Source organism: Lupinus angustifolius, chromosome LG11 (genome assembly GCF_001865875.1).
Source record: "Lupinus angustifolius cultivar Tanjil chromosome LG11, LupAngTanjil_v1.0, whole genome shotgun sequence".
Taxonomy (NCBI): Eukaryota; Viridiplantae; Streptophyta; class Magnoliopsida; order Fabales; family Fabaceae; genus Lupinus; species Lupinus angustifolius.
This window is the reverse complement of record NC_032019.1, coordinates 1556110-1579205: the sequence shown is the minus strand read 5'-3', so window position 1 is coordinate 1579205 and position 23096 is coordinate 1556110. Positions and strand designations below refer to the sequence as shown.

General features: G+C 33.0%; 3 protein-coding genes and 1 pseudogene across 6 annotated transcripts; 1 reads left to right on the top strand and 3 right to left on the bottom strand.

Annotated features, from left to right (window-relative positions):
- LOC109359447 lies at positions 2804 to 6636 on the top strand. The gene is made up of 5 exons (XM_019604117.1): positions 2804 to 3115; positions 3373 to 3480; positions 3598 to 3702; positions 4778 to 5000; positions 5488 to 6636. The coding sequence occupies exons 1-5, from the start codon at positions 3086 to 3088 to the stop codon at positions 6468 to 6470; spliced, it is 1449 nt and encodes a 482-aa protein (XP_019459662.1). The 5' UTR covers positions 2804 to 3085; the 3' UTR covers positions 6471 to 6636.
- On the bottom strand, positions 7976 to 12283 carry LOC109361080 (mucin-5AC-like). 2 transcript variants are annotated; one of them, XM_019606397.1, is made up of 6 exons: positions 12055 to 12282; positions 11787 to 11981; positions 11526 to 11643; positions 9968 to 10082; positions 8715 to 9884; positions 7976 to 8435 (listed from the first exon to the last, which is right to left on the bottom strand). In XM_019606397.1, the coding sequence occupies exons 2-6, from the start codon at positions 11977 to 11979 to the stop codon at positions 8178 to 8180; spliced, it is 1854 nt and encodes a 617-aa protein (XP_019461942.1). In that variant the 5' UTR covers positions 11980 to 11981; positions 12055 to 12282; the 3' UTR covers positions 7976 to 8177. The 2 variants fall into 2 exon arrangements, with proteins under 2 accessions (XP_019461942.1, XP_019461943.1); XM_019606398.1 differs by having other exon boundaries at positions 11526 to 11592; positions 11787 to 12283.
- On the bottom strand, positions 13352 to 16383 carry LOC109361215 (protein yippee-like). 3 transcript variants are annotated; one of them, XM_019606591.1, is made up of 6 exons: positions 16237 to 16383; positions 15928 to 16041; positions 14636 to 14679; positions 14022 to 14130; positions 13878 to 13933; positions 13352 to 13638 (listed from the first exon to the last, which is right to left on the bottom strand). In XM_019606591.1, the coding sequence occupies exons 2-6, from the start codon at positions 16021 to 16023 to the stop codon at positions 13551 to 13553; spliced, it is 393 nt and encodes a 130-aa protein (XP_019462136.1). In that variant the 5' UTR covers positions 16024 to 16041; positions 16237 to 16383; the 3' UTR covers positions 13352 to 13550. The 3 variants fall into 3 exon arrangements, with proteins under 3 accessions (XP_019462136.1, XP_019462137.1, XP_019462138.1); XM_019606592.1 differs by having other exon boundaries at positions 15928 to 16034; positions 16237 to 16378; XM_019606593.1 differs by lacking the exons at positions 15928 to 16041; positions 16237 to 16383 and adding an exon at positions 14926 to 15899.
- Positions 18236 to 19623, bottom strand: LOC109359624 (annotated as a pseudogene).

The window sequence follows — 23096 nt, the reverse complement described above, 5'->3', positions numbered from 1 at the left end:
GCAAGACAATGCTGTTATATATTTATATTACATTCGGATCATTTTGGAAGGTTTTAGAGTTTGATAGGCCATAATATTGTTGGTTTTGTACAGGCTAATTTGAGTTTGTTATCTGTACCTTTCACCTTTAACTCTAGCTCCTGAATCTTTGCCAATTCCTATCATCTATTCAGTTTGATCTTTTTTAAAGTGTTTAGTCTTGTTTAGAAATATAGGGACCTTATAAAAAACAAAAATTTTCTTTTGCTTCCTGAAATTTCTTTTACAAAAAGAGCTGTGATCATATTTTTTGATGGAAGACACACTCATATCTAACCGAAATGCTATATAGACGCACCAACCACAAAATTAAGGGGGAAATATACAGGCCTAGAAAAAACAATGCTGAGTATGTGTTTATAAATTATATCCTTACAAAAATAGAAGAAGAGAAATATATTAAAGCACACTATAGCTAGGAATATCATTTATATTATGATGATACACTAATGTGTTAATATGTTATTAAATAATTAGTTTCTCTCATCTTTAAGGAGTTGATAGATAACTTGATTCTTTGGGATGATGTGAAAGGTTGACCGTTCATGGTGTATATGGAAAAAAATCCCTTGGTTAACAGAAAAATATTTCCTAAATAGTGAGCATAGTAGTGAAACTTTTCTAGTATAGACCAGCATGTCATTTATGAGTTTTGAATTTCTTTCTTACAAGACCAAGACTGGATAATTGTTTTGATTCCAAGGATGGTGATACTTATTGGATACTCGTACTTTTGGACATTCATGAATCATGAACACTTTTTTTATGCGACTTGTTCCAAATTATATCATTTTGAGCTGGAATTAATTAAGAAATAAGAAATATTTCAATTTCTAGAAAGGGATGGTTTGATTCATCAAAAACCTTTATATTTTGTAGTGGATATCAAATTCAAATAAGTCACAGGAAAATTATTTATACGTCCCACTGGTTGATGTGTGAATTTTTTGTTTCAAAAGTGAATTTGAAATAGTATTTTGACACAACTTTAAAATACTATGTCTATACATACTTGTATGTTTTTAACTAATTCACTAGACTTCTTCATACACTACTGATACTTAAAGTATCCAATAATTTTTTTCATGTTTCTTATAACTTTATGCTATTACATGCATTGTTACTTGATTTAAATATTTAATTGTTTTTTTGGCTGGATTAGAAAATGCTCTCATCTCTCTAACTTGACAAAGCTCACTAGTTTTTTATATAGATTTTTTTTATTTCGAGAAAGAGAGCATAGATTATTAAGAAGATTCTCATCTTCATAATGAGTTTCAAACTCACATATTTGTGAGTTACAAGAAAAATCCATATTGAGTTATAAGAAAAACCCTTACAACTAGTTAAATGGATCAACATTTGGTTGGTGGAAAATCATTTTATATTACTGAATATTCCATGTATCCATATGTTGCTTATACGCATGTGGAAGAGTGTGACAAAGCAAGGAGGAATGGAATGTCTCATCGTTTGAGGCTTACTGGGTAGCAACTTGGAAATGCCACCGAAATTGGAGTGAGATTCCTCTCCATTAATGGAGAGACAAATGCTATGTAAAAGTAAAGAAAAGGTAACACATATTGATATTCATATCCTTTTATTTAAAATGATATTACACTTTTACCCTTAAAATACAAAGGAAAAAGTCACTTGTCTCTCTATTATTTGAAAGGAGTCTTACTCCAGAAATTGGCACGAAAATATTTCTTGGGACACTTTGATTCGCTGATCAAAATCATCGGAACAAGTTCCAATGAACTAGTGAAGACAATATGAGATGGGAGTCTAAACCATTAGTACTATTTTCCCACAAAATTAAAAGAGGATCTAAAATTGATATATTATTATGATTGAGGAGTCTAAACAATGTGAGATCTTTATTTATGTGCTAAACTATTTTTCATAGATCATGTGAAAGAAGAAACATACAAGTGTATTTAACCTTTTATGCTATAAAGATAATGAGTACATCCACTTTATATATTATTTAACTCACAAACTTCTATGAGACTTTTTATAGTATATTATAATACTTGAATACCCAATAATATTATTAGTACATATCATTATCTTTTAAGTAGATTAGGTAAAGATTTTACAACTAGGTTTATATAGTTGTGTTATTGAAGTTGAAGAGCCAAAAATAAGGAAGGTATTGCAAAGTGAAATTTAATTAATTTTACATATTATCATGTGAATGACTTTTGTAATAGATAGTAATATTTATATCCTCAGTATAAAAATATATATATAGTCAGTGTGTTTGTTATATATTATTCATTTTGATTGTTTTCTATGAAGAGTCAATGATGATAGAGAATGAACGGTGAATGATGTAATGATAATGTAAAAAACTCTTACATCGTTAGTATATACATCATTTTCTCTTTGTAATAAATATGAAATGTAACCTATACTACTTAGTAAAGAGAAAACACAAAATAACAACTCCATCAGGATGTAATTTGTGATTCTCTATTTTGCCCTCATTATCTTCTTACTTCTAAAAAAAACATATAATATTATCTTCTTATTTTAAAAGTGTATTTAAAAAAGTTAAACATTGCATCAATCGAATAAATTCAATTGTAAATTATAAATATTTAATACAAAGTATTATATTTATGATTTATAACATAAATACACGTTACAAATAATAGAAAAGCGAGTTGATAAACAAAATACGTGCAATTCCTTCTATTTTTTGTATTTTGTTAGAGGGCAAAATAAAAGGTGGCAAGATTTCTGCCATGCGATCACGTCAAGAGGTCGTGCCTTTCCTTATTCTTTCTGTAAACTAAGTTTTCTCATACCATTTTCAGCATTTCCTCTCTCTCTTTTTCCCAATCTCTGCACTGCTTTCCTTCACTCTTTCTCTTCCTTCATTACAATGCAATTTCTACTCTTTCCTCTTCATCATTTTTCTTCTACCCTCTCTACTCATCTTCACTTTCCAAAATAATAATAACAACTACAAAGAAAAAAAAACATAGCTTCTACTCTTTTCTCTATCATTGTAGTTGCTTCATCTGAATAGTGCATCATGGCGCCAAGAGGAAGACAACCCAGAAAGGTATTTCATTTCACACTTTCTCATTATTTTTTTCTCAAAAAAATTCCACCCTTTTCCTCCATGTTTATGTTCTAAGTTCTAACCGTGTTTAACTTATTTTCCTCCCTTTGTATCGTTTCTCACAATTTTTACTCGTTGTATTTGTAAAGTTTCGTTTTTTATTGTGTGTTTATTATTGTTCCTACCCAAACTCTGAAATTTCTGGGGCAACTTTGTCACATTGACCCTTCTGAAATGGTGTTTTGTTTTGTTTGCAGAATAGGATCGGGGTGGGGAATACACGAATGGATGCTGCTTTGGATTCTATGCGTCAATTTGGATTTCATGATCAAGTGGTTCGAGAAACGGTTGATGAGCTTCTAGAGGTTGTTTTTTCTGTTCTCTTACTCCAATTTTTTAATCAGTTAAATTAACAAGTGTTGTTGTTTTCATTGTTTGTTTACTCATAAAATCTGTGTGTGTTTGTGGGGTTTCTTCTTCAGGTTTATGATGGAACTCAAGGTTGGCCCTTTATTGAAGAGGCCTCTTACAAGCTCCTAATAGAAACAATACTTGCCAAACAACAAAGCCCTGCTGCAGAACAACAGGTACAAATTTAGCGAGTGAGACTCCTCCCGACGAGAGTTTTAAGGGTAAAACTGTAATATCAATGTAATTAATAAGGATAAAGTGTCATTTCATTTTGTGTTTTCTTTGTTTTTTCACACAACTCCCCTCGATTAATGGAGAGGAGTCTCACTCAAATTTAGCTACAATGTTAATTTGTTTCCATTTTACACTTCTATTCCGTTTTTTCTCCATTTGTTTGGTTCCGTTTGTACTCTATTTTCTTACTTTTTTATTCTAGTTCAGGCACACTTGTTTGCACCTTAAAAATAAACAGTGCTATTTTGTGATGGAAAAAATAACTTCTGGGAGAGTTAGCCGCACATACCTGCGGATGTCTTCGGCTCGGACGAGATTGCCTCTAGTGCAAAGATACCTGTGGGAAACCAAAAAAAAAACCTTGCTATTTTGTGATGTGAAGTTTTGGTCATAGCATAGAGAAACACATGTTATTATGGCTTTGCTCATCTTTCTGGTTTTTGTTTTGCTAGTTAATTTGTTCTCATATTTCTCTGCCATCAAATTTGTCCAGTCTTCTTCATTATCTGTTCTACACTTACTACTGAAAGAAAAATGCCATTTGGGTTTGGGATTGTATATGTCTATATGATGAAATGGAATTTCCTTCAAATAGGACCCTGATGCTACTTGCCTCAGAAGATTGCACTTAGAAGATAGCCCCTTTGTGTGGTGTCCTGTTAGGGAAGCATTTGTTTGAAAATGTTCTGTATATTTGCTCCTCCTATTTATTCTTTAAGTTAAAATTTAATTTGAGATCTCCGGAAGATACATACTCTTCAATGATTTATGATTAATGTGTAAGATATATATCTTCAAATTTCGGAACACTTTTTGTAGGAGGTATAAGAAATCTAACTTCTCCTTAAGCACCTAATGGTCTTTCCTTGGTAAGAAACTATATCTTACTAACTCATACAGGCTTAATAACTGTATGAGATTCCGAGTTAAACTCGATATATATTAAACCTAAAAATAAGATAAGGGTTTAAATAATATCTTAGCCTAATATGATTTACTGCTCTTATTAACTGGTAGGAGAAAAACTTGCATATAGTCGGTGCAACCATGGAGGAGAATCCTTTGCAGGACCATACAGCAGGTGAAGTTATTGAGACATCAGCTACTCCCACAGCTGAGATTACTGATGTTGGTTCTTCTACCCTTGTGGCTCAGGACTCTTTGTTGCAAATTAATGATAGTTTAGACTCAGCATCTCAAACCGATGATCGAGACCTTGCTTCACTTGGGAATGAAACTGGTAATTAAATTACTTTGTTTATCGGTCCCTTTCATTTGAAGCATATTGATATTTGCAGTTGACAAGAGTAACAGCTTCTTGAAAAACAGGGCTGGTATACCTCCTTTGTTGGATGCCATTCATAAATACATCTTCAATAAACATATGCGTGATTGATAACTTATCAGCTGGTATTAGTCTAAGCATGATTTATTCTTTCTTAGCTGCTATTTAATTCATCAAACGTAAGAGGACTTAGCAGCTGGTTTTAATTCATTTATAAACGAAGTATCTATGCAATCTAATTTTTTTTCTGGAATTCTAGACAGTGGTTAGATATTGAGCTGTGAAGACAGCCTCAACCTTCTTTAAATCGCAAACACAGGATAGATTTGGCACTCATCTCCATCACATTGAGATTAGGATGTCCAATTTTCCAAAAAACAAAGAAAAAAGTACTCGAATTATTCATTTGCTAATGCCAAAACATTGCCTGTTTTGTTTCCAGGTGCTAAGGAGGATTCAAGTGTGCTAGATGGAAGAGGAGGACATGAACAAGAAGACATTAGGGTGGAGTCTAGAAAAAATGAGCCAAATTCTGTGGCTAATGTCACTGGAAGCAGTAGTAAGAGCACTTTTCAACCTTGCTATGGGTGGAGTGGTATGGATGACTACAGGTCTATAATAAATGAGCCAAAGCCTGTGGATAATGCCACTGGAAGCGGTAGCGCATTTGGAAACAATGCCAAGAACACTTTTATCAAGCCTCCTATGATTGAATCCTCAAAATCGCGGCATGGCAATCGTAAACCCTCCTATAATGACAACGACAAGTCTAAGAAAAAAGAGCTAAAGCCTGTGGATAATGTCATTGGAAGCTGGAGTAGCGCATTTGGAAACAATGTCAATAGCACTTTTGTCAAGCCTCCTAGGATTGAATCCTCGAAATCATCAATGCATGGAAATCGTAAACCCTCCTACAGTGACAATGACAAGTATGAGAAAAAAGAGCCAAAGCCTGCACATAATGTCACTGGAAGCAGGAGTAGCGCATTTGTCAACAATGCTAAGAGCACTTTTGCCAAGACTCCTATGATTGAATCATCAAAATCACCTTATCACAATCGTAAGCCCTCCTATAGATGCAGTGGTAGTGGCAGTAATGATAGCAAGTCTAAAAAGAATGAGCAAAAGCCTGCAGATAATGTCACTCGAAGCAGTAGGGGCGCATTTATCAGCAATGTTGAGAGCACATTTGTCAGGAATCCTGTCGTTGAATCCCCGAAATCGTTTAAGAATCCACATTACTGCCATAGGAAACCTTTTTGTGGATGGATTGATGATGATGATGAGGTGGAACTAATCACATTACCAACTCCACTATTACCTGAACATATAGAGAAATTGGTTGCTAAGAAAAAAGAAGCACCCCAAAGTTGCAGAGAAAGAAGGCGAAAGAGTAGATGGGATGAAATGCCAGAGGGTATGTGAACCTCTTGGATCTTCTTTCTCTATTGTATGTGAGATAGGGTGGTAGGGAGCAAATTTTTGTTCATGAGATATTGTACATGTCTCTGTTGACTCATTTTGGTTACATAGTTTAACATGGTGCCCAAACTACAGTGCAAAACAAACTAAATGAATTGCTCTTGTTGTTTTATGTCCCATTCAAATGAACTAAGACTTTATTTCCTGTTTTATTGAACTGAATCAGAATTTGAAGTAGGGAAGACTGTTTCACGGTCCAAATTTACTATATAAAATACAAGGATTGGTAGGTCTTCCATTATAAACCATTTTAATGGAATTGCATGGTAGATATTGGGAATGAGCTGGATTATTTTAAACGAAGGAAAGGTTACCCGTATGAAATAATAAACATCAAATCAAACCTTAATTTCATCAACTAGACGAAACATCATGATACTTTATGATATGGATCACTCTTAGATTAAAATAACACAAATATACGAAGAAGAAAAAAACTTTAGGAGATAGCAGGACTTCCTTGTGGCCATGAAGGTATATATGGGTCAAAGATCTTTTTGGGGTCAACTTAATCATATTCATATCCACTGATATTAAATTTCATAAATACATATAAATTAGAAGTTTTTTGAATAAGTAGAAAAATAAGGGTATTATATATAATGGACTAAAACTCAGTTCAGTGACTTCGGTCTAATTTAATCTATTCTTTTATTAGAGTAACAATTTAGACAATATTGCTTGATAATTAATGCCTTTTTAGTCGGCGTGACTGTGTGAGTAGAATTAATGCGTAAGGAGCTCAACTATCATATTAACCATTTATATATTTTCATAAATAATTGTGTAATTTGTAAAAGGGACGAACACGATGCAATGATTTTGTGGAGATTATAATGTTACTCCTTCCATCACATAAAATTAGTAGAAATTGATATTATTTTATAAAGAATAATCGACAACAAAATGATAAAGTCGCATTTGTCGTTTAGTACATGTAACAAGACACATCTTCAAATAAACTCAGTTGCTTAAACCTGCTCTCTCCACCCCAAGAAAAGAACGAAAACTTCACAACTATTTTTAAAAAAAAATGTTCCATCGTTCATACTTCATAATCTATATGACAAAGCTTGGCGTGTTTAAAAAATAAACAAGAAAAGAAAGAGAGGAAGACAGGAAACCATGGAACCTCAAATCTCTAAGTGGATAAGAGTTGATAACTCTAAATTCTGAGATAAGTTAAGGTTGGTAATGCAAATCCGGTACAATTGAGACATCATTCCCAATCTTTCCTAAATACAATTTTCCTGTGAAATATTGTCACTAAAAGGCGGCCCGAAAGTGTGCGAGACTCCCACTTTGAGGTATGGGGTGGGTAGATGTCCACAACCTTACTCTCACAAGCGGCGAAGCTGTTTCCAGAATTCGAAACTATAACTTCATGATCATCAAGCAACAATATTACCATTGCGCCAAACTCGCCATCTAAAATAAAAGACAGAAAATAGACAAGTCTAACACATAACCTAACTAAAATCACAAATACATTCCATTAGACAAGGTTATATCACTTCCAATAAACTTTACATCAATAGAAGGCTAGAAGCATAGTAAGCTCCATATGCAAAATATGCTATGGCTGAAACCAAGATAAGAATGTTTATGCTATTTAGCTGTACGCAGAGGATTCCCCAAAGTAAGAGCTGTTTACCTGCCCCGTACACTCGCAGGAGATTGACCACCTCTCTCGCTGACATTATCATCATCTATTTCACTACTATCCAGACAAATACCATGTTGGTTTACACTTACTTCAGAACTAGCATTACTGCTGGTGGCATGGGGAGAGTCTGAGACACTAACAGTTCGGCTACGCTGAGGCCCTGACCGCACACTATACATAGAAGATGCTGGAATGTTCGTCATTAGTGGCCGTAAATTTCCTGGAACCCTTCGCCTTATATCCTGTTCAAAGAGGATAAATAAAACAGTTTCATGAGTTCTAATCATTCAAAATTAGTCATAGTAAACTTAATAAAAAAGTATGAAGTGCGATGAATGTTATAAACGACAAACTCTGAGGTCCCCAAAACCAATCTTTAAACATCATGCGTCCAGAAATGGAATGGGTCATTAAAGCATTCCGTAAGTACTTTTTATACAATAGTAGTGATTCAAATGCAGTTGCAATACAATTATATTCTTAACAGACGGAATAAATGCAAGAAAGGAGAAGATGCATACCATATGCCTAATAGCCATATCCAAGGATTTTTTCGACAGTGTTCTTCCAAAACCAGAGCTGTCTGGAGAAGATGACTTGCCAGACAGATTACTATGGGGAGAATTTTTGTCATCTAGCCTTGGTGGTACCAGTTTCCGCATATTTACTACCCTCTCAACCATTTGGTTGCCAATCACAACAGGACTGACATTATCATTCATTTTGGAGTAATCACGACAAACTGCCGGCATAGAGCTTCCAGTTGCATGAGAAATGCCATTGAAGGACCGCCCTCTAGAAGGAGAGCATGACTGCCGCTTTGGTCTGCCAATAGAAGCAGGCTCAACAGATGAGGACCGAGAAGTTGGTGCTCCAGGCCTTCCCCTAGTTGCTGATAGTGGCCTATCTGAGAGTGTTGTCCTCAAATTGGGTGGAGCATCAAGAGAGAAGCCAGGCATCTCAGATGGTTTCCATGGCCTTGGTTTCACAGTAGGTGTACCACATCTTTGTACTGGCTGGTTTGATGTCAGAGGAGCAGGCTTAGTGATTGAAGTCGTCTTAACAGAAGGAGCAGATATGTTAGGTGCACTTGATGGTGTAGATGGTCGCCGAGTTGGGGTAGATGCCCTTGATGTGGGCTTGGATTGAGGTACCGCTGGCCTGCTAGTTGGGGTTGAAGATCTTGCAGTAGATCTTGACAAAGGTGTAGAGGATCTAGATGGAACTGTGGATTTAGTTGCAGGGACTGTAGTCTTAGTAGCAGAAACTGTAGTCTTAGCAGCAGACACTGCAGGCTTGGCAGCAGAAACTGCAGGCTTGGCAGCAGAAACTGCAGGCTTGGCAGCAGAAACTGCAGGCTTGGCAGCAGAAACTGCAGGCTTGGCAGCAGAAACTGCAGGCTTGGCAGCAGAAACTGCAGGCTTAGTCGTGGAACCTGTGGTCTTGGACGTAGCTACAATGGTCCTAGTTGAAGGTAAGGTTGCCCGAGAAGTAGGTGTTGAAGGTCTTAATGATTTTGAAGCTGTGCTCAATATAGAGCGTCCAGTAGGAGTTGCAGGTCTTGATCCTGAATTCATTGATGACGGGCCCCTCCTATTTCCACTACTTGACGAGCCCAACCCAGGGGAGGAAGCAGGTTGTTTAGATACTAAGTTGCTCCTTCCAGTGGGATCTGACTGAGGATTTGCTAACTATAATAACCACAGGGAAACAGTTGAGAAAAATAACCATATGATAATTGGCATGATCTAAAACCTTCAATAAGATTGCTTACTCTAGATTTTAATGATGTAGGTCGTGCAGTTGGAGCACCAAGCTGACTCATAACAGTTTTTTTAGTTTCCATCTCCAGAGAAGGAAAGAGAGGAGTCCCCGGAGGAGTAAGAAGCCTGAAAAGACAATAAGGATGCTAAGCAACAATCATTCTGCTTTTCATCACTTGGAAACATTAAAAATGTCATGTCAGATTGTCAGTTTTCGCGTATGTGTTAGGCAAGACACTTGGGTAGCTTATAAGCAGTTTCCAAAAATGGAACCTTTTATTATCCCCAAATGAATACACTTAATTATCTGGCAAACACAATTAATCCATTTTTAACTTCTTTTTATGATAAATTGATAATAATAATAATAATAATAATAATAATAAATGTATGCACACACATGAACCTAAACATATAATTTTACATCATTTTACATGTACAGGCTAGTTGATCAGCTAACTTTACCATACACTTCATTTTCATAAGCTAGCATGTAACTTGCAGCACCTAGCTTCTAGTTAATTGTGCTAAATAGAGCCATACCAAAGGCTTACTACATTATCTTTCTCATTTGTCCACACACAACATCTACACAAAACTTGTTAATGTTGGAAGGAAGAAGATCCAAAATAAGAATAATAGTGAGATTAATAACAAAAATCACATCATAATACTAATAACTTATAAAGAGTGCCTACTGAGAGTGAAACTCGTAAGTTATGAATTAAAAAACATCCAGAAAGATGACTTCTTCAGTCAAATATATTGCCAAATTAGTGAGGAAGCGTTATTATGATTTACGAATCATGCTAATTGCTGATGACCCTCAGATCCTGTGGTTTACAGCAATCAAAACTTTTAAGGAATAAGCTTTGTATCATAGTCAAAGCTGTTTAAATATAGCAAAAGTAAGAAACGCTGATGAGTTCTCCTATATATACTCATGAAACAGTAAGGCAGTATTTAGATTGCAGACTGAACAAGACAGAACAGAGTGTCCTATTTTGTTCTCTTTGATATACCACCCTTTTAGTGAAAACAAAATGACTCATTTTGTAACCATCATGCCTTACTGTATTATATTAATAAAACATATAAAACATGTCAAAGATAACAACAAAACTCATATAGTTTGTTCTATCACATTTGAACATGTCTGCTAAACAGCAACACTACCTAGCATTTGGCATGCGCACAAAACATGGCAGAATGGAGTGTTCTATTTTGTTCTCTTTGGTTCCACTATTTAAGCAGAACCAAAATATCCCACTTCTTAACCCGATGTTTTGTTCTTTTTATAAAACACACTTAACATATTACAAAACCCATATGTTACAATCCATCTGGTCGTAACATGTCAACCAAACTCTAAAGAAATAAGTGGAAACTTCAATCTCAAGCATTCAATAAACATGCGTTGCTATCAACTGCAAGGTGTTAAACATTTTCTCATAAGATCATATTCTCTATGAACTAAATTCTACAATTTTTTTATCAGAGAAAAAAAAGAAGAAAAAAAAACCTCAAAATCCATTATTGTAGTGAGTAGTGACTGAGATTATAACATACCAATCATAGTCATTCTTATCATTTTCCGAATTGAGAAAATCATCAACACCAGTCTTCCGCACAGGACCTGTTGTAGAAGATGAAATGTTAAATAAGGTAGAAGAACCCTGATTTGAGCCTGAAACATAAAAAGAACCACATCACAAAATAGAAATCCAAAAAAAAAAAACACGAACATTAAAAAATTCTTCACATGAGTTACTAAAAATGACAGCATAAAACAATGCTAAATTAAAATTTAAACAAAATAGAAATATTGACCTAATGGTGCATCGAATTCCTCAGAGGCGCGAAGCAGGAGATCGTTGCTCCGCTCCTTGTCTCGGTTCCTCATTTCGAGGAACAAAGTGAGTTCATCGTCCTTTTCCTTTGTGAGAGAAGACCTCAAAATCCCTAATTGCTGCTTCAATGAAGCTTGCATTTGAGATTCCTGAGCCCTGAAACTTCGATTCATCCCCAAAATCGAAACACCGAAATATGCGTAGTAGTAATAATAATAACAAAAAAGACAAAAGCCCAAACTTTGTACCCTCAATTTGAAACGCAACTTCAAAAAAAGGAAATGATGTTAACTTAGCGAGAATGTGAAGGCATTGTAAAAGTTAAATTGAGGAAGAAGAGTGGCAATGAGTGGTAATTTTGAAGTGAAAAATGGGAGAGAATAGATACCCTGCACCTACTGCTACTGTTTCTGTCACTTTAACTCTACGTTATTCACATGCTTGATGCGATGCTTCTCTGGATAATCACCATAATACCCTTATATATATTTATATATAATAGTAATCTCATATGTTAAATATTCATTTTTTTCATGGAGTTATATGACCCCAAAAAATTATACACGTGAACTTTTAAATGCAGTCAAAGTTTGAATTAGTATGTTGTTGTGGCTACTGGCTAGGGAACAATTCTGAGACACACCATTTCTCTTCTTAACTCTTTTCTATAAATATCTCTATCCATGATTTCTATTCCACCGCCTCGGAAAGTTTGAGGTCTTTATGAGGAACATGGACCCAAACAAAGTTAATAGATTATGAGTTGTTTAAAACAGTTAGTCATTAATGTCAGAGAACTAATTTTTAGAGTTAGTAAAATGGTATTAGGTAAATAACATAGGGTACCGAAGTTCTTGTAGTATTTTTTTATCATGAATTACATGCACTCTATTTATCCACTTAAGAAATATAAGTTAATGAGTGGTTATTAGTATTACATATTGAATAACTAACGAGGACCAACTAATAATTTCTCTCAATCAAACGAATCGGGTAGGAAACGATTCCAAAAACAAATAAATATCACTAATTGATTTGTAATTGAATGAGTACAAAATAGTGTATACATGACTTTTTGTCGTAATTTCGGAGCCACGCACCTCAGTAACTTGTGTTTTGTCTTAAAGGAAAAATATAATGTTTGAGGAATTTTTAAGTCATTGAATACTTAATATTTTATTTATAGAGGGCGTGACAAAACGGTCCAACGCATATGCATGAGTCTTCGATGCCAACGCCAATAGCTATTTTAGTTTTTATGTTTTACATTTCAAGGCAATACAAAGGTTGTTTTGTGATTTTAAACCACTATATACATAAGCCTTTCATAGCAAGATTCCTTTTATTTAATAGTATAATTTTTAAAATCAATTTGGAGACAGAATCAGTAAGAACTATGAGGTATAGTCTTTCATTATTTGAAAAAATTGTATATAGTTACAGTGCATAAGTTTTATATTGTTACTGTATCATCCACAAATAAATCGTAGATGATATATTGACTGTATATGACACTGTGTGTTCCAACCAGCTGGATTATTTAACAAATTGAATTACAGGATGGATTAGAAGTATGAATATAAGTCTTTTTACATCAGAATGGACAATCAAATCAAATGTGTTACAATTGTGACTGTGGCAAAATGCATATTTTGTTAAATTGCCTTTATAAATCCACACATCTGAACAGCAACATAAGAAGGAGAAAAAGGAATGTACAATTGAATTGTAAATGGTGAGATAGCTAGACATCATCTGCATCACTTCCACCAATATGTGAATCATGGCTGCTGACCCAGTAATTGCTGCCATCAGGACCTGACAACTTGAACCTGCCCAAAAATATAAAACATCTAAATCACTTCTAACTTCAAAAACACTCATCTAAAGTGTTCTTGTAACTTGTAAGGATGTATCAACATTGATTTATAACCTATTAATAATCTATAGGTGAATACACCAGTACTTTGCTCATTTTACAGACAGTTTAGATTACCTCTATTTATATTTCTTCAGCAAAAATACCTCACATTAAAGTAACAATGTGTTCTCAGACATAGTTTGAACTGACCTTTCAAGAACAGATTTTCCTTCCTTGTACTTCTGGCTTTTTTCATGGGCAGACTCCTGAAAAAAAATCAAATAGGAAGTGAATACTACGAAGAAACTGCAAATGTCGTACTTCGGATTTCTGAAGCACTGGTCCAAATCTTACATATTTCCAACCAACAATTGATCCACAACCCACACAGAAAATGTCAACCACAGTATGCATCCCAGTCATCATCTGTCTATCCTCCTTTTCTCCCATAGAAACATTCGCGCTGTCAAACATTAAGACATTTTAACTATATCTGTGAATAGAAGTAGATGCAAAATATAATGTGGCTAGAGCTTTAGAGCTCTAGAGGCAATAGATAACAAACATAGCTGTTCTGGTTAACACTCTGGTACCAAGTTACAAGATCCACAATCACCAAAATGTCAGTTGATGAGAGTGATAGCAAGTGTGCATTGTTTCATCTATGTAGTTGTGACATACATACATTTTTCAATGGAAAATCCTTGGAGGATTCATTATTAAAATGCATAAGACAAGGGCAAGGATTACATGATGTACATTCTAAAACAAATTACTGGACAAATAAAATGTAAGCAAGTTTTCTTTTCATTTCATTTTTAGTGAAAATAAGTGGCATATTATGATTTCGCCTGCGCCAGCTTTTATTGTTGCAGCCTACATACAAATACTATAAGAGAAAGTTCTTTTCAGTTTTTTTTTTGTCTAATCACACAATGCCAAGGTGCTGAAATTCAAGGATAACTTACACCTTATTGAAGAGATACGCTTTCCCATGTCTGGAGTGGAAAGACTGAATAAAACAACAAATGCAAAAATGCTGGTCAGATTATTTGTTCTTAAAAAAGGCTCAATTTTATCGCAATTAAAAATAAATAAAGGCGGCCAAGTGCACGAGACTCGCACCTAGAGGGGTATGCAGAGAGTATATGTACATAGCCTTACCCCAGCAAACAGGTTTCTAGGATTTGAACTCAACCTCATGATTACTAAGCAGTAAAAAATCACCACAAAAATATCAAGAAAAGAAAAGACTGGATTTTTGAAAGCTTAACACTATCAACATATATCTTTGTTATCAAAATATATAGCTTGTCTAATTTTGAACTTCCAAAGGCATCAAGTTCCTGACACATGAAGATGGAAATCAAGGAAAGAAGCATATATAATAATTGATCAATTGAATTACCACTGATGACAATAAATTTTCTTCAATCAAAACAAGAAAGCTGGTTCAAAACTTCAAATTCTATTTAAGAGGAGCAACAATGCCAGTTATACTTTATTCACACATCTAATATTCACAAAAGTATGAAGAATCAAATTCCGAGTCCCATGTCGCAGTGGTTAGCAAATTATGCAGATTGTAGAGGACATCCTCTGAGTTCAAAGAAAGCCAGTAATGTATGTAGTTTCTCCCCTTTTTAGCAAAGAAAATATCAGAAAACATGCAGTATATAGTTTGTAGTTCAGAATTAGACAAGCTATAAAACTTTAGCCCCAACAACTCAAGCAAATATGTCCATTTACTCCTAGAAATGATAAACAAAATAGACAATCTCCATAAAAACTTACCCAACCTTACTCTGCAAACATATAGGCAGTTTTCAGGATAACCTTACCGTTACAACGACACCCGTAATTTCTAGGATCTAAGCATTCAGGCCACTTATAGTTACTAATAAAAGTACTAAATCCAAATTAAACATTTAAAACCACAAGAAGGTTTGATAAATGAAGCAATAACCATTTCTAAGCTCTATTTTAAATCAGATCAAATGAATGAAGGTGATAACTAAAAGAAACTGATCAATTCAATAATCAAATTGGAATCGTGTAAAATCCAAAGCCATGCATAATATACGATGTAATGATAATTGACACACAGCAACCGTCAATATGATTCACATGGTGATACTGTGATTGTTATTACTACCGACAATCGAGAACAAACTCATATAACTGATAAATTTACAACATTGGGATGAAAATCTAGCAATTTTTTTGGAAACCCAGAAAAAGTCATGGGTCAAAATGAAACCTTGGAAACGATGTCTTCAGAAAGAGCAAGATGGGTACGACAGTGTTTGCAGCTATAGATCTTCCCTTCTAGATGAAGCACAAACAACCTCCCCATAACTCAATTCTCTGAATTCTAACGCAATATTGAAGATAAAGGAAGGATTATAAGATAAAGGGTCTTCATGAAAATCAACAAATTAAGGAAACCAAGTGAGATAGAAATCAACAATGGTCAAATTAAAGCGATGATGAATCTGGACATGGCATGAATTAAGAAGAGAGAAGAAGCGGAATGAAAAAGAAGAAGAAGAGAACGGTTGAAAAATACCTGCTTTGGATTTGGAATATGGATAGAAGAAGAAGAAGAAGAAGGCGCAAGAAATATGGAGAGAGAAACAATAATCAATCATTAGTTTTTTTTTTCTCTTGTTCTGCAAAAGTAGAACCCGACAAGGCGTGTGTTGTGTGTTATTGTTTATTTATTACGTTTTGTTTTTTCTATTTATTTCATTTCATTCAATTTTCATTTCATCTTCAATTACTCCAAACAATGCAAAACAATAACTAACCTTTTAGTATTTCTGCACGGCAGTGGATAAATAAATTTGTGCCCAACACTACAAAAATGTGAAGAAATCAATCATCTATATCTATACTATACTATATCTATATTATATATAAATTTATACTATATATAAAGGAAAAACATGTTTAACTTTAATCATGGTGTAATTTTCATGTTTTGCTCATAATATTATTTAATTTTTACAAAAAACCATATAATTTTAAATAATCATCACCAATACATTAATTAATCACATATCTCATCTTAAATTGAATATTATTATAAACACAAAAAATAAAATATATAAAAACTAAATATGTAGTACCATGCAATATTTATCAACAGACACAAAGTACATATACACACTAGTGTATATAAAAAATATTATGCTATCTATTTTATTTGTTTCTTATAAAAATATATATAGTATGATTTCAGCTATAAATTCTAATTTTGTCAAGTAGAAAAATAATTTGATTATACGTTTATATAGAGTATAATATAGGAAAAATGATGTAAATTCATGGGTTAGTGATCATTTAGATGAATGATAAATAATATACATATACTCTAAAAATTACAATATTATTAAACTCTATTTTTTTCGACTTAAATATAGATAAAATAATAATTATACACATTTTTAAGAATGTTATTTAACCTCGTTTAATTTTATTAATCTTATCTGAAAATAAATCTCAATACCTAAATTGTGATATTATATGGGAGTGTGTCAATAATCTCTACTAAAAAGGAAAGGAAATTATTTGAAGAGTTAATATTCTAAAATATATTTAGAAGAATATTTGAAGTAAAAGAATGATAACAATATTTAATATTTAATAGGATAAAATTATTTAAGATATATTTATATTTGAGATGATGATTTCAATTGGTAAACTTGATTGTCTAAAACTTCCAAAAAAAAAAAAACAATTTTATATCACTTATGGTAAGTATAGATGGTGGCTTTAATACTAAGAGCATCATATATGTGCTATTTTTTGTGATTATTATATTATTGAGTATCATAGGAAGAATAAGTCACATATATCTAATATTTTAAGGTTTTGAGATAAAATATATTGTCAAATTTATTTATAGGTTCTTTCACTTAGCATATGAATGAATACTTTAACCCATGATAAAGATTTACTGACAAGATGTATTAAAGTCGATGATTTGACGGCTCAATTGAGTATTAAAATAACAAATGGTTGATAGATGATTAGCAGTCCTTTTATCGAAAGTTTTTCTAATGAGAAGCCTGATATCATGTTCCATTGATAACAAGACAAATTAATAGTTGAGAGAGTTATCTTAGAAGGAAGTAACTCACACTCGAGAGAATATTGAATTATAACATTATACAGGGGTGAGATAAGTTAAAAAAAATCATATAATTGAGGAGAACCAATAGTAGATTTTAGTTTCTTACCTACTCAAAATAAATTGACGATCAATGTATCAGTTTTCAATCACTAATGATAGTTGTTCTGTCTAATACAATTGAGCTTTAATTCCAATCTTTCTTTCTTTTATGAAATACTAATGTTTTTAAAATCAAAACGTTGGAACCACTACAAGGTACAAGTATTAGTCCAAGATAATCTAACAAATTGAAATAGAGGAAGGATTAGAAGTTTGAGCATGAGTCTTTTTACATCAATATTGTCTGTATAAATTCACATTCATTGAAAAACAACAAGGAAAGGGATAAGTGGATAACAGAATATACAATTCAACTGTAAACGTGGGATCATTAGACATCATCTGCATCACTTCCACCAACATTAGCTTCATCAGGACCTGGCACCTTTGAACCTGTCCAAAAATAGAGTAAAAACTCATTTAAAGTTTTACCACTTCACACTTTTTACTCAAAATGACTTCACATTAGCCTAATAATGATTTCTAACACAGTTTGTACTAACCTTTCAATAACAGATTTTCCTTCCTTGTAGTTCTGGCTATTTTCATGGGCAGACCCCTGAAAGAAATCAATTAGGAACTTAAATACATAGAAACTGGGAAAGTCATACATTAAAGAAACAACAAATGTTGTTTATAGTTCTTGTAACCAAAACATTTTCCAACAAAGAGAAACAATGGAAAGAGTAGTTTTTGAAATTTTAATACAAAACACCTACTAATCTTTAAATTCTGTTTGTTTACCAATCCCAGTTGATCACTTCACACTTCACACACACAAAAATGCAAAACAAAGTGGGATGGAGATACTTACAGATTCAATCTCAAATTGATAGTTACATGTTACCGATTACAGGTTCTGTAATGTGGTACATGGTTTGATGTGGTGGGTCACCTTTTCAAGTTATCAGCTTATTATTACAAAATTTCCTTTATAGCGATTCGATACATGATATGCGGTACTCTGAATTCGATATGCAGTAAATGAGTGAACCATATAATTATGATGAATTTTATAGACCAAAAGCTTTCTTCTTTCTCTGCAACTTGTTCTATATGCAACAACTATATGCCCCACGGCCAAAGCACAAGAGCACACGAACAAAGCTATTTCGGAGACTCTAACATATCCTCTTCCATCTACACCCACGTTACTAAATACAAGAACTGCTTTCAACAAAACAAATATAAGAGACAACACAGAGCACAACGTTGTTATCCCCAAATAAGGGCCACGTGAGAGTCGTGGTCCATCACAAAAACTATAAACACCTACACATGAACAAACAGAAACAGAGCAATGAGTGCACTTGATTCAAAAGGGTAATTGAAAATCACTTAAAAATTGAGGATTGATTGTACTTACAGAAGATGATAAAGGATCGAATAATGGAGACAAGGGGTATATCAATGAGAGAGTACCGAAAGTCGTAGTTGTTGAAAATGGAAAGGAAAGATTGAAGGGAGAGAGAAGAAGGGGAAAGAGCAGAGAGTAGAACAGAGGGAACAAATGCATCAGCTATAACAAAGAGAGCTGGTGCAGAGAATAGAAGAAGAGACATAAACATGGTGATCAAGAAGAACAAAGTTTTCACACCCCTCAATATTCTTTGGTACTTCTCTTCCTTTGAATAACCCATCTTAGTCTCTATGTTTTGCTTCAAATTCTGGTTGTGTTGAAACTATGTTTTGTGTTGTAGTATGTATGAGGGTGATGCATATACAAGTGAATATGATTTATGAAAATAATCACAGAATATGTCAAGTGTAACAGCTTAATTACAGGTATGTGTGATGTATTATATTGAATTGTAGCTGGTTGTGTAGCTTTACATAAAAGATAATGTGAGATATGAATAATTTATTAAGAAAAGCACTTCTCCCCTTATTATGAATTTTAATAAAGTTTGCATCCATCAATTGATTTTGCTGGCGAAAAGTAAAACTCATATATATTAGAGGACGTGCCTGCGTATTATTTTCGCAAATAGGAATAAAGCACAAGACATGAACAGATAGGCAGAATTTTATGGAAGAAAAAAGAAAACTATTGTTCATGGCTATTTGTATAGTTTGACCCTTTTTTATTTTACATTATTAATTAATAACACAAATTTTGAACTTTGCAGTATCTATCTCAAATAGTCTAAAGAACTTTATACAGACGCCATTTAAATAAGTTGGGAAATAATGCATAAAACATTCGGTATTCTAATGTTGGAAATTCATGATTAAAGAACGTTGGTCGCAGCTTATGACAAAAATATGAAAATCTGAATTCAAGAATAGAACCAGCATGTAGTGAAGAAGTTTATATTTAAGCTGATGAACGAGAACCAAGAATCTAGGGTTTCAGATTCGTAGAACGTGAATTTGATTCAGGAACTACACGGGAACATGTCCAAGGTTATCTCTCTCTACTCTACTCTCACCTCAATTCAAATTTCTCTGATGCTATCATTCGCTTCAAGATTAATAAAATTGTGAAGCCTTCTGAGTAGGAGAAAAAATATTGGAGTAATTGGAATTGTAGTTGTTATCGACGGTGTCAATTTTCTTCAAAGGCGATGAAGTAGTAATTTATAACAGCATGTTTAACCATGTGAAGTAGGAGGAAATTTGAAATTTGATAATCGAATGAGGAAGGAGGTGTTAGCTTAAAAACTCTTACCAGATACAGATATATACCTTTGCTCAGAATAGAGATTCAAGAGTATGATAAGCATGAAAAGGATGACTTTGACTGCCAAACATGCTTCCCAGTCTATTAGCTTCCACTCGATTTCGTTTCATCTCAAATTTTGTCTCGTGCCAATGAAAACATATCATGTCAATTAAAAAATTTAAATTGTTTTTAATTCATCAGTACTGAACAGTACATGAGAGATGATATGGAATAACAGATCTCTATTCATGATCAGAAGTGCAGGAAATTGAAATCTATAAAGCTTTTAATGCGGTTTAAGTTTAGATGAACTAGTGGGATTATCCATCTAGGCATATAATACGGTCTCATATTATTTTTAGGTGGTAGAATCATCAAGAAGATCAATGTAGCTATAATTAATCAATCATCCTTTTCTCTAACTCTGATTGCTTGAAATTGTCTTATGTGCTTTAGAGGTTATCTTCACCTTTAACATCAAATGTATACAGTATTAAGAACTTCCAATATCGTACCAGGGACTTTTAGATCCTATGCAGATACTCTATTCTTGTAAATACAATTTGGACAACCAATGAGATACTCTATTCTTGTAAAGGCACTGATACTTTTGTAAATAAGTAGAAAATGAAATCGTTTTAGGTGATGAATAATATTTTGAAGGCTCACTAGTTCCTGAAATTAAATACAGGAATGATTACAAAATTTACTCTGCTGTCACACTAAGCAACACATGTTTTGGCACAGTTTAAATAAATCACAATCCTTCTGCAAACAAGCCGTGAATAAAGTTACTTAAATAATGAACTAGTTAATTGCATAATTATTCCAACTGATATCAAAATTTATGATAAACAATTTTCTAATTATTTTTAAGATGTATGTAGATGCTGTACCTGATATCAAAAAACCATAGTATCGGTATGAATTTCATATAAATGGTTGACAAGCCCTTTCAATGAAGACACATTGATAAATAAATGGTTGACGGATTTGCAACATGAAACCATTCTCCTATACCAGTCTGTATTTTGAAAGAGACCAACTAGCACTCATGTATTTACGTATTTTGGTGGTCCTCCACAAAGTTTTGTTACATATTCACATATATGCAACTGGGATAAGAATAGGTTGTCCCCAATCATATTGTAAACTCTATCTCAAACCAAGTATATTATACTATATCAGTTTAAACATTAAACATTTTAATTTTGTCTATTTTGATTTTGTTATGATTAGTTTGAGACAAATTTCAGGACAATATAGCAAAATGCAAGTATTGTTACAAATTAGGACAACGTATCCCCATCCTACAAATTCGGACCAAATATTATAATTGATTTGGAAAGATATGTCGCCCACTTAAGGTCATAGAATGTGTGGTGGCGCTGGCACAGCTCATACGCCCTTTAATCTGAGTATCTTAGATTGTTCCAAGTCCAACTGTCTTTTAAAATGTAAAGGAAAAACGATTTCCACAACAATAATTACTCAAAGGATGACACGTATTATGTGATACCAAATGAATGACTATAATATGGATGCATTATTTTTACAATTAGTATGTGCTATATATATACTTATACTTTTTAGTCAAATGATAATTATCACATGTATGATACATAAAAACTAATATCTTAAACATCAATGTATTGGGTACTTAACTATTTGTATATCAAACATGGGGAGAGGAATCTTAAACTATTCATTATATTATTAAATGGTGTAATAATTTCATACAATTCTATTAAAATAATCTCATTTATCATGTGTCCAAATTTACATTAATGAGAAATTGGGAAATATACGCAGAAAAGATAAATAAATACTTTTACTTATACCAAAAAGTATTTTGGTATTTGTAAAGTATACGAATTTATTTGACATTGTTCCATTGACCTATTTGTGTCATTATATAATAATTTGGTTAACATCCAAAAAAATACTTGTGTGAAGATAAATTTAATATGTTATATTTGGATATAAATAATTCTTTTTAGTGTTATCTAAAATAATTATTTATAACTAAATTTTAATTGAAATTAAATATTTAATATATTGTTAAAATTTTATTAATTGTTTCCGTATAAATATATATTCAGACGAGTTTCTCTAATAATAACAAGCTTTTCATATCACATCTAAGTCTAACCATGTATCCATGTGTCTTCACATAGATTAATTATTTTTTACCTAAACAAAGACAAGAACAAAATACATCCCTATTTATATTCTTATATTGGAAATATATTAATTTTAGTTTTTTCTCATATTTAAATTATAAATGTATGTATGTATAAGGAATAATTTTCCAGAGGCATGCTTATGTCTTGCATATAAAAAAGGAGGGAATATTTGTTATTAAATTTAAATTTTTAATGAGGGCCCCACTCTAAAGCAGTTGAGTCGTTAGTTAGAATGTGAAATGATCCTGGGTAGGACCCACACATCGACCATCGTGAGAAGTCAACCTCCTCACCCAAAGCATTACTCACTTTCTCCGATCAACACACACATTCATATATCT